Raw genomic sequence first — 23197 nt, forward strand, 5'->3', positions numbered from 1 at the left:
AGGGGAGCATGAATCATGTAACCACGTTAAAAATGAATATTAATAAATGTTAAAAAAAAAAAAAAAAAAAAAGGTCAATTATGATATCCTTCCAGAAAATAACATCAGAATTTAAGCTATAAGTCTAAGTTATATAGTGCTGGAAACAACATAGTCAATAAAGTTGTATAAAAAGTTCATAGAGGCCAGGGTCTATTTTAGGGGTACAAAGTGCCAGGCAAGATCTAAAAATAAATAAGACATGTCTCTACTCTCAATGAAGAAGTAATAAAAACAAAAACCAATTACACTGACATAGCACTTAACAGTTTACACAGCTTCTTCATTTCACCAACCCTACAAGGTAAATAGTACCAATATTATCCTCATCTTACCACTGAAAAAAACAAGGCTTAGAAATTACATGATTTTCTTCCATTCAAATGGAGAATTATTAAAGCAAAACATTCTAACTAATTAAAGTCTATACTTAATTTAAAATGTCCCATCCAGCAAAAAGAAAAAGAAAGAAAAGACGCTTTTCCTTAGTTCTCCATCTGTAGACTTTTATCTCTAAAGGTAATAACATAATAAACTCTAAAGTTTTCTGATCACTCCCCAACTCCATTTTTCTTTTCTTCACAGTTATATACACAATTAATCAAGTGGCACTTTTGAAATATGAAATATTTATTAAAATGCCAGGCACTAAGTCAAGCCCTCTACTCTCTAAAAATCAGGTTTGCAGAAGGTAAAAGTAAAGGATAGGAACAATGGAGAATAATCTGGGGAAAGAGGACTCTAAATGAAATGCAAAATGGAACAAGCAATAGAAACGAGATTTTTGTGAGCAGACTACTTTACTATGTATCTGAGGTGGCCTATATAAATCATTGCTTTAAAATGTTTCTAAAAATGAAATCAGACAGTGAGTTGTAACATACCAATATTCTATTAAAAGTATGTATTTGTTAGAAGGTAAAAAACATCATAGACAGGTTTTCCTGAGCAGTGATTCATTTAAACCTTTTAAATTTCTCTGATGAGATTCAAATTTACTTCACCTATAATATGATGAAAAAACATTCCCTAGGTCTTGCCAGCACTTACCAAATGTATCAAGTATATCAGTGATGAGGACAAATTTGCTTGGGTAGAACTGGATTACTGATGTGTCGGAAAGAAGTTTAGAACACTAGGAAAGAAAAAAAAATAATAACATCCATTATAAAGAGTCTGGCTTAGAATTCTTCAATATTGGGAAACATCACAACCATTTAGGTAAGAGATCCCAAAATCCTTCAATGCCTTCTTTAAAATAAGTGAATGAAAAAAGATTACATATCTTTTAAGGGTCAAGCACTTTGTTGAGTGATAAGGATGAAATTAGAAAAACAAGGCAGAGTGCAGCGAGATGGTTCAGTGGATAGGGAGACAGGCCTAGAGATGGAAGGTCCTAGGTTCAAATCTGATCTCAGACATTTCCCAGCTGTGTGACCCTGAGCAAGTCACTTAACCCCCACTGCCTAGCCCTTACTGCTCTTCTGCTTTAGAACTAATACACAATATTGATTCTAAGTTGGAAGGTAAGGGTTTAAAATAAAAAAGAAAAAGAAAAACAAGGCAGTTCCTACTCTCAAGGAGATCCTACTCTAATCAAGAGAGACAACACCTGGGATAGGATGGTTCATGCAGCACAGACGGTAAGGCCCAAGAATCTTTAGGGCAAACTAAAGTATCTGTTCTGCAGGGCAGGGTAAGGCATCTGGAGAGGAGGCCCAGTACTATGGGACAGGAGGGAGCAGGCCTAAGGGTCAGAGTGGAATGAAAGTTCTAAGTTGCCTACAGCAGGACTGAGGATGGAGTAGAGTCAATGTCTAGGCAGGAAGGGAAAAGTTTTTTAAACAAAACAACACACATTGCTGAGAGGTTAAGGAGGAGAACCATAAGCCCTGGTCTTAGCTTTGCCCATTTCCAACTAGCTTAGGTTCAAATCTCACCTTCTGAAAAGGGCCTTTCCTAGTTTGCCTGTAGAAAGCATATTCTCAGATTACCTTCCATCTAACTTTGTATATACCTCTATATGTACTTAGATATAGATATATATTATGCATACACATGTTATCTCACTCATTAGAATGTTAACTCCTTGAGGACAGAAAAGGTTTTTGTCTTTATATCTCCTGAGTTTAGCACAATGCTCGCCACATAGTAAGTGCTTAATAAATGTTTACTAACTTGCTGAAAATGGTCCAAAGCTGGGGATGGTAAAAATAAGTGCTCTGCCATGGTTTTTCCTGGCCTGATTCTGTTTTAAAGCTTACCTCTAAAAACCTTCAGATCTATTGTGTACGTGTTACTAAAAAAATCAAATCTCCAAAAAGAGTACTAAAGCCTAAGAGAACATAACCAGCATTCTGTCTTGATTATATCTTCAGCTAAAGAAGGAAACACTTAAAATAAATGAAGGGTGAAGTATGGCCTCTTATTAAACAGATGTTTAGCTAATAAAAGCTTCCATGTTGTTCTTTTATTGGGGGAAAAAAAGAGATGAAATAAAATCTCCCCAAAATGAAGCTTAGGAAATCACAGTTTTAGAACAGAAGCAGAACTTAAATCTATGGAGAATTCTTGCCAATAAAAATATTTTGGAGAAATACTTGCTGATACAGATATTTCTTCACCTAAACTACACAGCAAGCAACTCACATCACATGTCTTTGGAATGAGATGATCTTCCTTCAACAATATTTACTTTGTAAAATAATAACAGTCTTTGAACGGATGGATATAAGTTGTGGTTTGTACACATGTCCTGGGACCCCCCAAAAATATTCAGTAGGATCCAAAGATTCATCTTAATGAGATTTCAAATATCTAAAACAAAGAATATCAGACTCTATTAAACCTCCTCTCAAAAGAAACAAGTAAGAAAATAAATGTTACCACTACTGAGGTACTGATAATGGTGAAAGCTGACAGTAAAAAATAAAAATGTCACTCTGGAAGTCCTTTATGGCATATTTGTAAAAATAACATCACTTAAATGACTCATACTAGTATAAATCACAACAGATGCTTTGCCAAGATAGTATCATTCCTAGGTCCATTCATGACTAGGAATCAATTAGTGTGTTGAATGTTATTGTTTTGTTGGGTTTTTTAAATTAGATTATATGTAATGCAAACATTTCTTTCAATTCAAATCAAAATCTATATTCCAAAACTTGAAGCAAAATTTCAGTAACATTCAAATGTAGAGCATACCACAAAATTTCATTCTGTAACAAAAGTGATTTTTCCTAAAGCGCAGGTCCAGACTCACTCCCACCCCCTAAAAAAACTCCACTGATTCTCTATTGCAACCAGGAACCAATACAAAAACTCTGTTTGGGTTTCAAGGTTTTCATAATCTACCATCCTCCCAAATTTCCAGGCTTCTTACACCTTACTCTCTGACGTGTACTCCTGGATCCTGCAACACTGGGTTCCTGGCTGTTCCCTGAACAAGATACTCCATCTCTCAGTTCCAGGCATTGTTTCTGGCTGTTCCTCATGCCTGAAACCCTCTCCCTCCTCTAAACCAATTACTGCCTTCCCTGGCTTTAAGTCCTAAATAAAATTAATTCTTCCCCAATCCCTCTTAATTACTTTCCCTTTGTTAATTACTTCCTACTTATCCTGCATATAGCCTACTCTCTATATACTTGTTTGCATGTTGTCTCCCCCATTAGATTGTAAGCTCTTTGAGGGCAGGGACTATCTTTTGACTCTTTTAATATACAGGGTCTGGCAGGTGTTTAACAAATATTTACTGATTAATTTTGCCTGGGATATATGACTTTTGGCTATAAATATCCAACAAAGCCAATCTGGTCTCACAGAAAAAAGATAAGTTGGTAGGGTAGAGAATCAAAATTACTGACTATTCAACCCATACTTTTCATATAAACATGAGGGAGACAGAATGCAGTGGTTTATAAGACAACTGAGGAAATATCCTTATGCAAATAAATAAATAAATGAACTATGTATTGAAAAACCTATTATCCAGACAGGGCTTGTCATGCATTCTTTATTAGTTGATCTACATAGGTCATTTTGAAAGGTGCAATTCAATTTCAAAGGAAAAAATACAATGAAGAGAGCTATTAAAGAATGGACTCGTCTACAGAGAATAGAAAATGTCCCAGTGACTTATTCCTTTCTATACATTATTTCATTCTAACTTTGAATTTATTAATTCCATGTTGGAAGATGAACTGATTAGATAATGATCTGGGCATTACTTTGTTGGTTAAAAAAACAAAGAGAATGATGCCAGGAGCTCTAGCATTGCTATTTTCTTGCCAGTACAAGTTAACATCTATCTCCTTCCAAACTATTTTCATCCCAAGACTTGTACTTATTTACTGTCTTTTTTTTTTTCCTCCTCACCCAATAATACACTTTGTAATAGATAAGTGAGATTCTCCCTAGGTACTGTAGAAGCATTAACTTTTAGATGGTGTCTAGGTAGTTTTAATGAGTTAATGTCCCTGAAGTGCCCAATTATACCTTAGGAGTAGTTTATTAACTAGGTGACTTCACTCTCTTTTTTCAAAGGAAAAAGAAGTCATTATTAATAAGGAGACATACATCTGGCAAAAGGTTTTCTTACTAACAATGGAGAGAGGAATGGATATATTTTAAAGTCTCCGTTAGCCCTATTAGTCTTTTTGGTAATTTTTTATTTTTATCATTTTCACACAAGACTTTAAGAATCATAATCCTGACCTGGATAACAATTTTTAGTGCCTTCACTTTCTGGTCTGAAGCCCAGGCATCCTTCAGTGACTGATTGAGTTCTTCAATTCGGTTCATATAATCCTGCTGAGTCAAATTCAGTAGCTCCCTTTGGGATCCCTGTGAATAAATCATAGGGGAAATGTAACCAAGAATTACACCTAATTTAACCATCCAACAGAAAGAACATCAGTTCTAAGCTAAGCATCAGTTTCTAAACCTCTCTTTCTTTCCATTCCTATGTTCCCTTCCCATTAAATAGCATTTATTCTTAACCAACATGGCTTCTGTTTTCTTCAAAGAGCATGCTGAATTACACTGGTTATGTGAGTAAAACATGTGCTCAAAATAATAATACTACCACAAGACCAGAAGATGAACCTTGAGTAGGAAGTTCCTGAAATTGAAAAGGATGTTGGCATTCCTAACAATGGGGGTAGATAAGAAAAACTTCAAAAGTCTTCACTAGCCACTCAGGTTCTATTAAGCAGTGAGAATACAGTTACTATTAAATTCAGGCAGTTTAAAATAATTTAGCAATGAAATTACTACCTCATAGTAGAGCAAAGCTGTTGAATAAGCAATAGAAAGTAATGGATTTATCTAATAACATGTAATCTGGAAGCTTTCTGCAAGAACCTAATAAATGTTGCTTGCCTTCTTGATCTCAACTTGAGCAATGCAAGAAAAACTAGAGACTATGTAGTCTAACTTCTTAATTTCAAAGATAGGAGACTGTGGTCAGAAGGGCAAACAGAATTGCTTAAGACTATACTACATACTACCCAGGGGCACCAAGACTTAAAACTAGGTACTCAAGTACAAATACAGGGTTCTTTCCACTACACCCTGCTGCCCATATGCTAGTATGAGTCATCAGACACAGGAATTCCACGCCAGAAATCCTTGAGTATATTCTCTACAAAAAATGCCTTCCTTCCACATGGGTCTATCTTTAGTTTCTATGACATTGTAAGGTGACAAAGATGTTGTACATACAGTTTTAAAGGCAAGTAAAAGAGATGATTAACAAAGGGAAACAATACACAATAAAAAAAAATCAAACCACTAAGAGAAAAGTGGATTTAGGATGATTCACTCCATGAAAAAAATGTAAGATTAATTATTAGATCCTGTATCTATGATAGAACTTATATGTGAAAGTTACTAAAATATTTGTGCAGAACTTTATTGCCATTTAATGAATTGTGAACATTAAAACAAATGAAAGTTAACATGAACAAATACATTTTACTTGATATTGGGAAAGTATTATTAATAATATTTCTGTAATTTTTTTAACACTGATAACCCTGTATGCTAGGTTCTACAAATATTATCCACATTTTGCAGATGAGGAAACATTCGCAGAAGATAAGCTTGCTAAAAGTCAAGTTTCCACAGTAAATCTTGAAAGTCAAACTGCCCTGAGGTATAAAAACTAAGTTAAAGTCAGTTGACTAAGACAAATGATATGAAGATTCTCTTAAATGTACTCTACTAGACTTCTAATTTCTGTATTAGAATACGATACTACATTCTACTCTAAAGGCCATGTTTTGGATAATGGTAACTATAGATGTGGCCACATAAATGAGTGTGTCACTTCCATGGAAAATGGAAGGACTTCAACCAGAGTAACTTCCACCTAATTGCCAAAGTGATAGATGCCATTGATATCATTGCCAATGACAGATGTATCATTTCCAGATATATTACAAAGAAAAAGGTATACCATCATCAGAGCATACTCAAGTTAGAGGTCCCAGGAGCTTCTAAATGTAGCTCTGGCCCCTCCTTTACTGGTCAGCATCCATGACCACTTTATACAGAGTTCCTCAGATCAGAGATCAAGAAGAAATCAAAAAGATGAGGGGCAGCAAGGTGGCTCAGTGGAGAGAGAGCCAGGCCTAAAGATGGGAGGTTCTGGGTTCAAACTTGGTCTTACACATTTCCTAGTCGTGTGACTTTGGGAAGGCATTTAACCTCAATTGCTTAGCCCTTTTGCATTGGAACCAATACTTAGTATGGATTCAAAGACAGAAAGCAAGGATTAAAAAAAACAAAAACAAAAAACAGGGGGTAGCTAGATGGCTCAGTGGATTGAGAGTCAGGCCTAGAAACAGAAAGTCCTAGATTCAAATCTGGCCTCAGACACTTCCTAGCTATATGACCATGGACAAGATCACTTAACTCCCATTGCTTTGCCCTTTCCACTCTTCTGCCTTGGAACCAATACACAGTACTGATTCTAAGATGGAAGGTAAGGCTTTAAAAAATAAAAATAAATAACAAAAAATATTCTTCATTGGAAAGAATCACCAAAAATCTTTTTCTCTTCTCATTGCCAGCCCTTTAGAACCAGCTCACCTCCTCCAGATCATCCAGTTCCTCCAGCCTTGTCCTGACTTTCTCAGACACTGCAGATGAAGAGGTTGCAGTCTTGCCTAGACATACAGAGTTCAATGTTTTAGGACAGTAAGAATTTCATAAATTTTTATCATTTAGGATTTTTTCCTACTAAGATCATGCCTAAAACAGAAGAATGTCTGCTGCATTCTGAGTAAAGATACTGAAATTTCTAAATGTTTGTTTACAAAAAAAAAAAAATCAAGACTCTGGAGGCAATTTACCTAAGGAATCAATATTTCATGAGGAAAATTTGAATTTACTACCTACCAGTGACAGCATCGCTGAGTAGCCTCTAACAGAATAAGCAACTACTACCTGATTTCATTCCATTCAAACACTTTCACTGAATTGAATATTTATATAACATTGCACTCCATCATTTGCTCACTCATATGAAAAGGCCAAACTAAATGGTGATGCAAATTATACATTGGGTTACTCCCAGGAATCAAAGTAAACTGAAATGTCCCCTTTTAGTGCACACAAAAATTGCTGCCCTAGTGAAACTATTATTTCACTGATTGATTTATTCATTCAACAAGAACTTATTATGCTCCTTCTGCATGAGACAAAGTATATTCAGTTGTATTACTTAAAAATAGGAAGCAGGCTTTCAAACATCTTCAGTCCAACAATACTAGATCTAGGGGCTTTTAGTCTGTCAGCTTCCTTCCCCAAATGGTGAGAAGTGATATGGCTGCCATCTCAGCCCAAGGCAGAACTCCTCTTCAATGCCTCATCCCCCCTTTTTATTCTTTCCTAGAGCCCCCAACCTCTCCCTCAACTCAGGAGTTCAGTAGTCTCATCGAACCTGCCTTAACAAGTTTATCAGACTCTAGGAGGCAAACGATAAGTAAGGTCAATTAGAAAAGGGTTACTGGCATTTCTTAAAAGGAACAAAGTCTCAACCAAAAAGAATCTCCTTCCTCTCCCCTTGAGGTCAGTGGCTATGTTTCTATCCCTCAGGCCAACCAATGTGTCATCCAACCAATAGGTGCCCAATAAATGCTTGTAGAATTGAATTACATGGTAGAATTTCAGGTTTAAACAAGTAAATTGGAGAGCTATTCCTGCATGGGTATTCTATGAAATAATTTAGAACTAAATAGCATCTTATATTTTCTTTCTTTTTGCCTAGGGTTGAGAGTCATGGAAGAGAATGAAAACAAATGCTTGTTGTGACAGCTAAGTGGGTCAGTAAATAAAGAGCCAGGTCTAGGGATTAGAGGTCCTGAGTTCAAATCTAGTCTCACAAATCTCCTAGTTGTGTGTGACTCTGGGCAAGTCACTTAGCCCTAAGTGCCTAGCCCTTACCAGTCTTCTGCCTTGGAACCAATACTGAGGATTGATTCTAAAACAGAAGGTAATGGAGGAAGGGAGAAAGGGAGAGGTAAGAAGGAAGGGAGGAAGCAGTACTTGTTTATTTTTCAAAAATGAAATTTTATTTAAATTATTTGATGTCAACAACAAACATTTATTAAGCACCTAATCATTCATTCATTCAATAAATAATTACCATATGAATGTCTACTATACATATAATGATCTGACAAATTAAGAAAGCATACAAGTTAGGGGATAAGGATTATTTCTTTTGTAATAATATCCCCACTCCAACAGAATAGGGCATCAATCAAGAAATGAGTAACTAACTTACCTTTCTCAGATCCCATAAACAGATTCTGTAGAGAAATAACATCAGTTGTTATAATGAAAATCAGACATTTATGGAACTGTAGAATCTGAGTCAGAAGGGAGGTCTGAAGCCACATAGTGACAAAGTATCATCTTTACAATATCCTTAAGTAGACAATCACAAAAGACTGAAACCAATTAGAAAGCTAATTCTATGGAGCAGTTAGGTGGCTCAGTGGATTGAGAGCCCTGCCTAGAGATAGAAGGTCCTGAATTCAAGCTGTGTGACCTTGGGCAAGTCACTTAACCCCCACTGCCCAGCCCTTATTCCTCGTCTGCCTTTTTTTCATATTTAATTGATATTTATTTCAAGATATGCCATGTCAAAAAAAAGCTGGCCTTTAACAACAATAATGCATTATAAAAGCACTTTCCGTTCCAATTTTCTTTTTTTTTTTTAATTTTTAATATTTAGTTCCACAATACAAGCATTTGGGACCTATTTCCTAGTAATGGAAGTGGATCTGGGGAGGAAGGAAGTAGGTAGAGAGTTTCCCAGCTGGTTAGTTTTGAAGAACAAAGGACAGACTTGGATGATGTTTCACTGAAATTTCATCTTTACTATATTACTAAGTAATGTTTACAATGGATTCTGGAATTGTAACTGATTGTAATTGAATTGTAATTGATCTGCATTGTAACTCTCTTTCTACAGTGTATTTACAAACATGTTTATTGACTACTGGAAGGTAAGGGTTAAAAAAAGTAGTTGCAATATCACACGTCTAAAAAAAGTAATATTAACTGCATTAAGTTATGTTCTAATATACTAACATAATTATCTAATATATTGGCATATTAATTTCATATTAATATAACAAAAGTTAAATGAAATAATACTCTTAAAAAAATTTAACTGCCAAAAGAGTAAAGTTAGGGACAAATAAGTGGGAAAATGCTACATTACAAGTGTGTTCTTTACTCTGCCAAAGCTTTTTGATACCGAGGTTCTAGAAGACCTGACCAATCCTTTTTCTCCACAACTCTAACACTAATGACATAACAAACTTAGAGGAACTCAAACAAACTAAAGAGAAAGAAGGCTTAAATCCCAAGACTACATCAAGACAAAAAGGACAAGGCAACTTACAATAGAGAGTTTTTCTGTTGTTGTGTATCTGGCAAGGATATCGCCACGTTTGCATGACCAAGGTTCAAAATCAGGTCCCACTGTGGAATTATCATCTCTATCTCGTTTCTTTCTTGAGCTATCCTATGAGGAAAGGTATAAAAGGACTCAAAAGCAACAGATAAACTCAAAACAAAAAAAATCTTTCAAAAGTCCTACCAAAGAGGTAGTTCATTCCTTGTGCAAAAGAACTTATCTTAGACTTATCTGAGCTAACACAGACATGAGCAGAACTAGGAAAATAATGTACACAATAACAGCAATATTAGAATAATAATCAACTTGAAAGACTGTTCTGATCAATATAATGACCTAGGACTATTCCAAAGGACTCATGAGGAAAAAAACTATCCATCTCCAGAGAGAGCTTAATGAACTCTGGGTGCAGTGTAAAGCATATTTACACCCACTTCCTTTATTTTTGTCTTTTTTTTTTTGGCGTTTCTAATATGGCTAATCTGAAAAAGTCTTGCATGACTTCATATGTATAATGGATATTGTATTTCTTGCCTTCTCAACATAGGAGGGAGGTAAGGAAGGGAGGAAGAGAATTCAAAACTGAAAATTAAAATTTTTTTTAAGTGATTACTCTGAATAACAGAAAAATGTTCATTGGTTTACAACCTATTATTGATTGTTGTCCTGTGTATCTTTCTTTTTTTTTTAAACCTTACCTTCTTTCCTAGAATCAATACTACGTATTGGTTCCAAGGCAGAAGAGTGATAAGGGCTAAGCAATGGAGGTTAAGTGTTTTGCCCAGGGTCACACAGCTAGGAAGTGCCTGAGACCAAATCTGAACACAGGGCCTCCCATCTCTGGGCCTGGCTCTCAATCCACTGAGCCACCTAGCTGCCCCCTTGTGTAACTTTCAACAGATTAGCTTTAAAAATATAAAGAATATTCCTATTCATCTGCCACTGTACAGAGTTGGAGAAAAATTGTGAAAACATGTTAACTAGGTTCACTACAAATTTATATTTTATAATCTCAATTGAATCCCCACTGCAGCAAAGCAATCTTTTTATACCACCCTAATGTGATTCACTATCCCACTCACGATAGCAGCTATTCCAAACTTTTTCAACCTTTCTCAAACCTCTTACAACATCCTCTCTCCCATACTATTAGCTAAGAACCTCAATTCATACTTAATTGAAAAAATAAGGTCATTCATTGAGAATTCTCCATTACCCTCTCTCTCATCTCATATCATTATTGCACCTCCCTCAAGTGAAGATGTTGCCCTTATTTATCTTTGCCAAAGCTAACCCCACTCTACGTGCCCAAATTAATCCATTCCATCCTATTTTTTCCAGAAGATTGTCCCCTTCATCATTCCTACTCTAACCAATCTTCCATGTCTCCCTATCCCCTAGCTACTTCCTACAAACATATCCATTTCTCTCCTATACTTAAAAAAGGCCTCACTTGATCTATCCATCCCTGTTAGCTATCTTCCTATATCCTTCTCTTCCTATTTCTTTTTCTTCTATACTATCTTGATTAATGAACTCATCAGCTCCCCTAGATTCAATTATCATCTCTATACAGATAATTCCCAGATTTGTTTATCCAGTTCTAACCTTTGCTGGCCTTTTGTCTTGCATCTCCAACTATCTATTGGACAACTTCAGCTGGATGCCCCATAGACATCTCAAACTCGACATGTCCCAAAACCAAACTTGTTATCTTTCCTCCAAACTCTCCCCTCTTTAATTTCACTATTACTATTGAGGGTGCCACCATCTTCCCAATCACTCAAGCTTACAATGTAGGTTTATTGATAATAATTCCTTCTCATTTACCCCCTTATCCAATCCAACCCCAAAATTGTTTTTTTTTTATCTTCACAACACCTCTCCTACTCATCCCTTTCTCTCCATTGACACAGCTGCTTCCCTGACACAAGCCTTCATCACTTTACACCAGTACTACTTCAATAGTTTTCTGGTTGGTCTCACTGACTCCAGTCTCTCTGCCCTTCAATCCATCCTCAATTCTGCCGCCAAAACGATCTTCCTGAGAGGTGGGTCTGACTATGTCACTCTCCAGTAAACTCCAGTGGCCCCCTGTTAAGTAAAAATTGATCTGGAGGCTTATTACCAGATTTATAAAGCATTTATTAGTAAAGAGAGAGAGAGTGAGAGAGAAAAAGGGAAGACCATTCATTCAAAGGTGGAAGTGAAAAAAAAAAGGCCCTTCTCCTTCCTGTGCTCACTTTTTAAATTCCCTTTGCTCCTCCTTCTGCAAAGACATTGTACTAGCTCTGGCACATTGACGATCGGTATGCCCACACTGATGGGGAAGCCAGGAGTACAGCCTTCAGATGCCACATGACTTTCTGACTCCTATGTACTGTCACTAGGGTGTTCAAGACCCAAACCCTTAAATAATTACTTCACACAATCATTAAAAAGAAAATACTCAGATTTTTAAAGCTTCTCATAGCCTGACCCCTTCCTATCTTTTCCAAACTTCTTACACTGTAGGAGTTTCCCTATACTCCACAGTCCAGCAATAGTAGTCTCCTTGATGTTCCTGAACAGGTCACTCCATCTCCTCGCTATATTTCTTTTCACTAGCTGGCTTCATGCTAAGAATGTTCTTCCTCCTCTTCATCTCCAGCTCCTAGCTTCCCCATTTCCTTCAGGTCTCAGCTCAAATCTCACTTTCTATAAAAGGATTTTCCCAGGCTTCGTGCCTTCTTTCTCAGATGTTCTCCAATTTGCCTTCTCCATATCATGTATATCTGTCACTATTCACATACTATCATTCTCATTTGATATGAGCTCCTTGAGGGGAGGGACTGTGTTTTACCTCTCTTTTATCTACAGATTTAGCATAACGCCTGGCATCTAGTAGGTATTTAATAACTATTTGCCGACTTGTGTATTGACATTTACATGGTGCCTAAAGGTTAATAAAAGCACTTTCTCTGATTTGAAACCACAATGTTAAGGTTTTTTTCATATTACTTTTTTCATATAAAAATATTTCCTCAGGGGGCAGCTAGCTGGCTCAGTGGATAGAGAGCCAGGTCCAGAGATAAGAGGTCATAGGTTCAAATCTGGCCTCAGACACTTCCAATCTATGTGACTCTGGGCAAGTCACTTAACCCCCATTGCTTAGGCCTTACCACTTTTCTGCCTTGGAACCAATACATAGCATTGATTCTAAGATGGAAAGTAAGGGTTTAAAAAAAATAAATAAAAGTATTTCCTAAAAATGGAGAAATGCCAATGTAAAAGAACTCTTTCCTTCATTAAAAATAAAAAGAACATTCCATTACCATATTAGCTGTAGCTGTCATTGGATCTGCTGTTGCTGCAAACATGGAGAGTGGATCAGTACCATCAAGAACACTGCTCAAAGGGTCCACCATGGAGCTAGAGGAAGAGGAGGAAGTAGAAGAAGTACTTCCTTTCCTCCCCATTTTCTTGGTCTTTGATTCTGTGACCTGTGGGAAAAATTAGATTTTAACATTCTTACTAAAAGAACAATAAAATGATGATCATTTTCCCTTTTTTAAAGAATGTTTTATTTTCACTTATGAAATGAATAGATGACTCAGTTGTACTAGTTTACTACTTCTGTCTGAGCTTGTTAATTTTTGTTTAAAAAAATTTTTTTAAACCAAAAAAATCATTAAAAATTTAGCATTGTTGTTAATAATGAACATTCTGCTCTGAGTATACTAAACCAGCTATTTCCTTCAAAGTCATCTCATATTATGATCATATTCGCAGACATTTTTAAAGTAGTATGTAGACAAAGCCTGTCTACATGGGACAAACAATAGTGAAATTCCCTCTTAAAAACAGCTAGAGAAAAAGTTCCTTACTTGAGACAAGGCCTTAACCATGATCTTTCTTTTCTAATTGGAGAAACCAAGAAGAAACTAGATTCATCCCTCCTCCACCCCTGAAATAAATCAAATGTTCAAGTTAATTCTACTAATATGAAAGGAAATAATAAGCATAGGCAATGCAAGCAACAAAATAAAAGTCAAATAACACAGAGATGCAAGTGATGATCCAGGACCAACTCCCAATAATAAACAAGAAAAGACAAAGAAAGGTGGCAGCCAGTAATTTCAGTCAATGAGAATACTCATCACACATGACAAACTTACAGTTATAGGTTTCAGTGGATGATAATCTCCAAAATCCAGGGGTACCGGCTCTAACCTACATGATTCCAATTCAGTTTTGTAGTTTCTCTGCCTCGAATGCCTGTTAAAGATATGTATGCATAATCCAAGCAGTTAATAAAGCCCGGGTAAATAAACATATCTTGCTGGAGTTATTAGAATGTGAGGGTGTTACACCAGGAAGAGACCTGAGCAAACATCTATCTTAATCCCCTCATTTTTATAAGTAGGGAAAGTGAGGTTTGAGAAGGAATGCCCTCTTCATTATTAAAAAACTGATTATTGGCAGGGGGATTATTGTCTAGGACAGTACCTATCTTACAAGGTTTTTACGTCTCTTGCTTGAACTATCAAATGATCTTGTTCCTATTAGATTTCCATTTACCAAAAAAAATATAAAGAAGAGGGGTCAGCTAGGTAGTTCAGTGGATTGAGAGCCAAACCTAAAGAAAAGAGGTCCTGGGTTCAAATATGGGCATGGACACGTCCTAACTGTGTGACCCTGGGCAAGTCACTTAATCCCCCATTCACTTTTTTTCCCGTTTCCTTCCTGTTCTTCTACCTTGGAACTGGTACTTGTATCAATTCTAAGCAGAAGAGAGGAAGGAAGGATGAAAAGAATGGAGTGAGGAAAGAAGGAAGGAGAAAAAAAGCAATGCAGCAAATGAATTCCATAGATCAAAATATGTCACATCCTTAAATTTAAAAAAAATAGTTTATTTTTTTAAAGCTATAACAAGTTTCTAAGAATTGAAAGGTACTTTTCTGCACTTAACTGTAAAACAGAAAGCTCTTTCAGAGAATTTTCATAACATCAAACATTGCATTTAATAGTTATTAAAAATAAACTCAAAAGTAACAAACACACTGACACAAAAACATATAACCACAATCTCAAGTATTTTAATGCATGAAATTTGTCCATTAACACTTCTATTTTTTAAGCTAATTCATTCTATTTAATGAGGCAACATAGTGTGGTAGAGAGAATGCTGGACGGTGAAATCTAAATGCTATTTTTGAGTATCTCTCCTACCAACTTGATAATCTTTAAAATCAGAAACTATCATAAGATGCTTAATGGTTAAATGTCCAACCAAGTATAAAATTATACATAAATCCGAAATATTACTATAGTCACATAATCATCAGACATGGCAGAAATCTTGATAGGATCCCTATGGCTTTGACTTCAGGCTAATACCTAAGCCATTCTAGACAAAGAAGTCTATTTCTTTTCATCTAAATACTGAAGAGAAGCAAATTCTTCAGCCATAAGCTCTAGCATTTCACAACTGGAGATTTCCTGAGACACCTCAGGCCAGGGAAAGAGAATAAAACTCAATAGGCATACCAACCTGTCCTTTTTGTTTTCTTAATCTCCAATTTCCTGTTCTCTCTCACAAGCTGTAGTTCTTTGAATGTTATTATTGTCCATTCTCCCTCAATCTTTTTCACTGGTTAATTCATTAGCTTTTGTATGAACTACTCATAACTGAACTCTTTAAAAGGTCACAGTCATTGTTGTGCCCTTCATTATTTCATAGAAATTATGCCATTTGTAGTAATGAATGAAATGGAAGATAGAATAATTCCTTTACATAGCATATTTAAATGTTATTTTCTAAAGAAATTAATTTAAAAATCAGTTTCTAAAGAAAAGAGAGGGATAGTTACTGGTATAAGAAACTCTTTTTAAGACTTGAAAATGAACAGAACCAACCAGCATTGGTCAAAGGAAAGGTACTAAAATCACAGTCTGAAACATGTTTAAAAAACAACAACAACAAAAAAAAAACTTTTATCTTCTTAGAATCAATAGTATTGGTTGTGAGACAGACAAGTAGTGAGGATTAAGTGACTTGCCCAGTTTCACACAGCTAAGAAGTGTCTAAGGCCACATTTGAACCCAGGACTTCCCATCTCTAGGTCATCTAGCTGTCTCTATATGAAGCACTTTAAAAACAAGCTAGGAAAGGAAGAGTAAATGGGAGGATGTGAATGTCAAAAAGTTTGAGAGCCCTAAAACAGAGATGCACTACAGTGTATCAGAGTACAGCTGCTAGAGTAGAACTCAAACAAGAAAATCAGAACTTAGAATAGCAAGCACCAAAGCCAGGGGTGGGTAACAGACAATGCAAGATGCCTAAAAATAGAATGTAATTCAGTAGAGGAAAGGAAGTGTAAAGTGGTGGGCTAACTAATTGGACTTGGAATAAGAAGATCTGGGTTCAGATCCTACTTCAAAAACTTACTACCTATGTGACCCTGGATAAATCATTAAACTTCTCTGGGTCTGTTACTTTAAATACAAAATGAGGATAAAACTAGTACCTACCTTACAGGGTTATTGTGAAAATTAGGCATAGAGACCCACTCTGTGATTTTATTGGTATGGATCAGGAAACTCCTTCTAACAATGCAGGTCTTAAAGTTGCTTAAGGCAATGAGAAGCCAAGTGACTTGGCCAGAGTCACAGCCATTGCAAGGTAGAACTGGAATTCAGGTCTTCCTGGTCTTCAGGCCAGGCTCTCTATCCATAACATCAAACTGACTCTTTATGAGGATCAAATGAGATCATATATATGTAAAGTACTATATGAATGCGAGCTAATATTTGGTCACCATTAGCACATATTATTACACTTTGGAAAATGTCTAATCACTGATTATAGTTCCTTAGAATATTTTTATAGATGAAAAAATAATCCCCAAAGTTAGGGAAATATATTGAAATAATAGGTGGCTTTAACACATTGTTCTGCACACAGTAGGAGTGTTTAAAAGTTTCATCAAGCCTATCAACACAACAATTCAACAAAACATTTGGTGACAGATTTACAAATTTCCCCTAAAGGCTGACTTTTGACTACTTTTTAAAAAAAATGCTTTAATCTTATTTTCCTCAATTATATATAAAAACAATTTTTAACATTTTCCCCCTTAATTTTGGGAACTTAATTCTAACTACTTTTGAAGTATTGAGTGTATTCTTTGTTATTTCATCAATGAAGAGAATTGCTAATAAGAAACATCTCTTAGCAATGAAGAGTGTGCCCTTTTATGTGATTTCTCTAGCATCAGGGTGTTCCTTAGATCACTAAGCGGTGAGTTTGCCCTCAAAATCATGTAACTAATGTGTGAAACAGAAGGAAGGCACAGAGTCAGATTGTAGAAGGTCTTGAACAACAGACAGAAGAATCTGGCCTCTATATGGGAACTAATAGGAAATCACTGAATATGTGTAACATAAATGAATGGATGGATGAAGTATTTTTTACTTTGCTATGCACTGGGGAGACAAAAAGAAAAGTGAGACAGTCTCTGCTCTCAAGAATCTTACATTCAGGGGCAGCTGGGTAGCTCAGTGGAGTGAGAGTCAGGCCTAGAGACAGGAGGTCCTAGGTTCAAACCCAGCCTCAGCCACTTCCCAGCTGTGGGACCCTGGGCAAGTCACTTGACCCCCATTGCCCACCCTTACCAATCTTCCACCTATGAGACAATACACCGAAGTACAAGGGTTTTAAAAAAAAAACAAAACTTACATTCTAATGGGGAGACAATACATATGGAAGGTTTCAGCTAAAAGTCAGATGGAAGGGGGCATTGAACCAAGGTCTTTCTTGATTCTAAGTAAGATTCCAACAAGTAGCTCTCTATCTACTACCCCAACCTGCATTTCCAGACCACTAAAGGCTATATACAATACTCAGTGGGAATCTGGAAAGCAGAGTCAATAAAAGCAGAAGACATGTATGACCTAAAGTTAAATCTGTGTTCTTTTCTTCCTCATACAGTTGTCTTATGATCATCAACACCTGTGTAAACATTATATGAAAACAGCTGGACCGTATGGTGAGTGATTTTGCACACAATCTGTCATCCAAAATGAAATACAGATACTTCTCATCAGGAAAAAAATCACAATCTTCTATATCAACTTTCCCAAATCATCATAGCTACCTCTTGAATACATTTACTCCAACAAGCCTTTAAAGTTCTGTGTTCTTCTAAGAGACATAAAAGCTAAATTTCTTCTTTGAAAAAGAAAAAAGCCATGATTAAACTTACTAAAGTATTTTATGAAGTATTTCTTTTCTGGGAAAGATTTTTTAGAAATATAACGTGGTAGGCAATGTCTGCTTTATTTCTCATGTAAGAAACATGTTCTCCTTTCTGAGTTTTCATGCACACCTTTGCTGCTGCCTATCCTGTCTTCCACTATTTTCTCTGTTTTGCTCTACTAAGATAGTATTCCTAAGATTAGTAAATTTAAATATTTCTTACTATTGCGGAGGTTAACTTGCTTTTTGTAAGCTAAACATCACCCTCCACTGGGTAACTGAATACAGTATATAAAAATTTGCATAGCTGCCAAGCAGCTGATAAAAGATATGTTATTACAGCTTAATTATCAATGTTTCTTTTATTACAAAGATGACTTCCTATTTTAAATGCTATTTGAGTCAGAAACTACAATGTACATGTTCTATTGTGGTTTACTATTCTATTTCCTCAAAATTGAACTGTTTCAATCTACTAACAAATATTAATAGGAAAATGTCCCAAGTGATCTTTTTTCTCCATCCCCTTGTACTGTTGTTTTATTTTTAAAGACAGCTACATAACACTACCCTTAAAAGTCCTCTCTCTCTCTGTAGGAATGAGAAAAATAAATGTTGATAATTGAAAGGTATATAGTAAGGAACTGATGTTTGAGGTGAGCTTTGAAGAAAGCTCAGCATGCTATGGGAATAAAGAATTTTGAATAAATTTAAAATGAGCCTGTGCAAAAGCATGGAGATGGGATATCATGTTTGAGAAACTGCAAGAAGGTTAGTTGAGCTAGACCTTAAGAGTAGGTAAAAGTGGATAATTTGTAATAAACCTGAAATAAATTCTGGGACCATATTGTGAAGGGCTTTAAATGTCAAATGAGGTTTTATTGTATCTTAAGAGGTTAGGATTAGGAGCAACTGGAGTATACTGAACAGAGAGTGATGGTAAAACCTGTGTTTTAGGAATAACTATAAATATTAAAGCTATATTTATTTACAAGATAAATATAAAAATATTTATAAAATAAATATAAAAACCATATTCAGTTATGAGCTAAATAAAATTTAAAACTATAAGAAAATTAATTAAAAATAAATTTTTCTTCTTAAAAAAGTATATATTTACACACATATTTATGTACATGTAATATATAAAAAAATTTTTAAAGTCTGACTTTTCCCTAGTTTTTCCCTAATTGATTTCTTTGGGTTAATTATTGGACTACAGATGTTTTGGTAATGATGGATGAGCATTTCACCTGTAATTGTTGGGATCCAGGGTACATCTACTCCTGTATCATGTCATAATAACTAGTACTAATACCATATATACCAAGGCTTTCAAAGCAATTTACCTTTGATTGTCTCAACAATCCTGTGAGGCAGGTGCTATTATTGTACTCACTTCACATATAAAGAAACTGAGGCAAACAAGATAAATGACTTGTCTAAAGTAAGTTCCTGAGGGTCTTTTCAAACTCAAGTCTTCCTAACTCACCTCTCTACACACTGTGACAACTAAGGCAGACAAAAATATGCCAAAGTTTACTGCAGGATTAAAAAAAAGTAAGGGATAAATATTCTGGATCAGAAATCTCTTCACCTACACGTCATCATGTATCCTAATATGACAAACACTAGAATTGATTGGGCTGACCTTGGGCAGTGAAAGATAGTAATAGGAATGGGACCCTCATACTCTGAAGTCCTGCATTTCTCACTAGTTAGCATTGTTTAAATAACAAATGCAAAACCTGTAGTTTCACCATTAGTCAAGCATGATTTGCAGATTGATCAATTATCCACTCTGTACTATATCTATAATATTCTATACTGAGCATCAACTTTGTGGGTAATCTACTTTATTATTTACTCTTAGTAATAATTTAGTCCTTAGAACTGAAAGACATAATTAATTACCTATAGTGGTCCACAAAGTAGCACATTCCCCCCACGTTCTCATTGTAAAAGGGCAGCAAGATCTCTTCCATGATGACAAGGTGGACAAATGGGGGAACATGGAACCTGCACACTGGGCACTCTGGCATTCAAGAAGAATCCCCCAAACTTGCGCATGCTCCTTATTCCCTATGACAACAAAACCCCAAAACACATTTCCACCTGAATTTGGAAAAGGAGATGACAAGCTCCCAGACTCCAATAAATATGCCAACCCTGACTCACAGGCTGTGGAAGCTGTCACTCTACAGAGAAGCTGCTACTCCATACTATCAGCTCTAAGGAGGCTCTTCTACTAGTCCCTGAGCTTATCCATCCACCCTAAGGCTACCTGATTAGCCCCCAGACCAGTATTGGGCAACCTTTTGAGCTTGGTGTGTCAAAATTCGCCCAAAAAAAACGAGCATAACTCAGATGGTGTGTCACTTTGAGAAAAAAACCATAATTTCACAATATTTATAGTTTAAATAACAAAAATGTATAATTGTAATATATAACTGTATTTAATAAACCAAAATAGGTAAATTAATATAGGTAGAATTGTCATCTAGAGTGCAGAGTGTCTACACTACACTACAGCAAATGTTTCATCCTCGGCATGCAGCCCCGTACTTCTCTGTATGCGGCAGCGTGTCATTGAAAATGGCTACACATGCTGACACGTGTGTCATAGGTTTGCTATCACCGCCCCAGACTATTTCACCAGCTATTAGGCTATTATGCTGCCTTAAACTTCTTCAAATAAAATTCTTCTTTTACTTCTGGATTGAAGGAAGTTTGAGTCTCCCATTCTTGGGGGGAGACCCTGCTACAAATTTGGGTGTGTTTCTCCCACAACAGAATGAGCTACTCAATCCAAGCAGAGGGCTGCAGGAATTTTAACTCACAATGCCTCAAAAAAAAAACACCACCATTTAGCTTCAGATCAAAGGGAAAGAGCCATCCCCTCAAAAATACTATGGCCATTACTATTGACACATCTCCCGCCCAAGAGAAAAGTCAACAAGCATTTATTTAGTGCTTACTATGTCCCAGAAAATCAATCAACCAACGATTATTAAATGCCTGCTATGAAGAAGCACAGTTTTAAGAACCTAAGCTCTTTGAAGGGATGGGGCTATTACTAATGATGTTCCAGCAGTTAGGTGGTACAGTGGATATACTGCCAAGCTTGAAGTCTGGCCTCAGATACTCATTAACTGTGTGTCCCAGGGCAAGTCACTTAACCCTATTTGCTACAGTTTCCTCATCTGTAAAATGATCCCAGAGTTAGACACAACTGAACAATAATATTAGCACCTGTGTGACTTTCGGAACTAAATTTCCTTACAGTTCTTACATGCTATGATGAGAGAAGGGAGGGAGGGAGGGTAAGGAAGGAAGGAATAAACTTAGCCCTCCTAACAATACCAAATCCTCCAATCTAAGATGCTAGTTAACAACGTGTCCCTCTGGACAAGGGAGAAAGAGGTCCGTGTGATGTCACATTAGGGAAAAAAAAGGTTAGATTTGAAGGAGGGCCTGGGTTCAAATCCTAGCTCAGGCTCTTGCTAGCTGCGCATCCTTGGTCAATAGACCTCCATGGGTCTCACTTTCCTAATCTGTAAAATGGGGTGAGAGGTTGCCTTAGTTATCCTCCTCCGGTTTCTTCCGGCTGTAAAGTTCAGAGTTTAGGAAGGTCCAGAGGGGAGTGAGCAAAACGTAGGAGTGGGGAGGATTCTGTCGTGGTGGCAACGCACAGCGTCGCCTACACCTCGCGGCCGTTCTAGTCCCAGCTCTCCTCTGACCCCGCAACTTAAGACCCTCCCATCCTTATCCCCATATCTAGAGAACAAGAGGCAACCCGTTCATTCCAACCTCCCGACAGATCCGCCCGGGTGAGTTTCCAGCTTACCACGGAAAGGCAGCCATCTTCTCCCGTCACATGATCGCCTCCGCCCCGTGCGGCCTCTCCCTCTTTAACCCTTTCCTGGCGCCATCTTTGTGAAGGGCAGAGCCGTCACCCCGCTGGGCTGAAGCGTAAGAGGCGCCTCCCGGGCGGATGGCTGCGCCCTCTAGGGAACGGGAGAGGAATACTTCAGGAGAAAAATTAACAGTCCGAACCCAGGGAAATGGAGCGGAGAATTCAAATTATATATTGGCTTTGGCAAGAATTCATACAGAAGGGAAGGCTGTGCAGCGTAAACTGTGCTGTACTTAAGGATGGGAAAACCTGTGTTTATGCCTGATTTACCTGCCAGCTTGTGTGACCGTGGGCAAATCACTTAACCTCCCTCAGTCTGAGTTTCCACATCTGAAAAATGGACATAACAATAGCATCTACCACCCAGGGATGTTCTTAAGAGGAAACGAAATTACATAGGTATAGGACTTTGCAAATATCTTAAATCTACATAAATGCTAGCTTAGTTTAATTAGCGCGTTTAACAATATAATTAGTATGGGGGGCGGGGGGGGGGGGCGGAGGGGAGAGGAGCAGCCATGTGATTCAGTGGATAGAACATTGGGTCTGGAATCTGGGAGACCTGAGTTTGAATCCTACCTCAGGCACTTACTAGAGCTGTGTAACACTAAGCAAGTTACTTAACCCCTGTTTGCCTCAGTTTCCTTATCTATAAAATGGTAATAATAATAGTATTTACCTTCCAGAGTTGCTGTCTAAGAAATAAGAAATAATAATGTATGGAGCTTTGCAAATATCTTAAAGCCCTATCTAAAGACTAGCTCTAATTAAGTTGTGGAAGAGAAGAGATACCCAGATATTTAGGCTGGTAGGTGCTTAATTTAATTACTACTCTTAACAGTTTTAATTAGTATTCTTAACTCAGGGCAGCTGGATATTACAGTGGATAGAGCATTGGGGCTTCGAGTCAGGAAGACCTGAGTTTGAGTTCTGCCTCAGGAACTTAATAGCTATGACTGAGGATGACACTTAAATCATGTTTACCATGTTTTCCTCCTCTATAAAATAGGGATATTAATAGCATTTACCTCCCAGGATTGTTGTGAGGATGAAATGAGATATCTGT

General features: G+C 36.7%; 1 protein-coding gene across 4 annotated transcripts in view; it reads right to left on the reverse strand.

Moving 5' to 3' along the window:
- Positions 1-22095, reverse strand: part of VPS35L (VPS35 endosomal protein sorting factor like) — a 112307-nt gene extending 90212 nt beyond the window's left edge. For 3 of the 4 annotated variants that reach the window (XM_044660391.1, XM_044660383.1, XM_044660377.1), the window contains exons 1-8: positions 22063-22079; positions 14134-14233; positions 13291-13458; positions 9962-10084; positions 8834-8858; positions 7135-7211; positions 4756-4884; positions 1090-1174 (exon numbers count right to left, since the gene is read on the reverse strand). In XM_044660391.1, coding sequence (XP_044516326.1) covers positions 1090-1174; positions 4756-4884; positions 7135-7211; positions 8834-8858; positions 9962-10084; positions 13291-13458; positions 14134-14233; positions 22063-22079 — 724 coding nt within the window. Of the gene's footprint in view, positions 1-1089; positions 1175-4755; positions 4885-7134; positions 7212-8833; positions 8859-9961; positions 10085-13290; positions 13459-14133; positions 14234-22062 lie in introns of all 4 variants that reach the window. The other variant, XM_044660399.1, reaches the window with a different exon arrangement.
- Positions 22096-23197: the final 1102 nt, after the last annotated feature.

The sequence above is a fragment of the Gracilinanus agilis genome, chromosome 1 (genome assembly GCF_016433145.1).
Source record: "Gracilinanus agilis isolate LMUSP501 chromosome 1, AgileGrace, whole genome shotgun sequence".
Classification (NCBI taxonomy): domain Eukaryota; kingdom Metazoa; phylum Chordata; class Mammalia; order Didelphimorphia; family Didelphidae; genus Gracilinanus; species Gracilinanus agilis.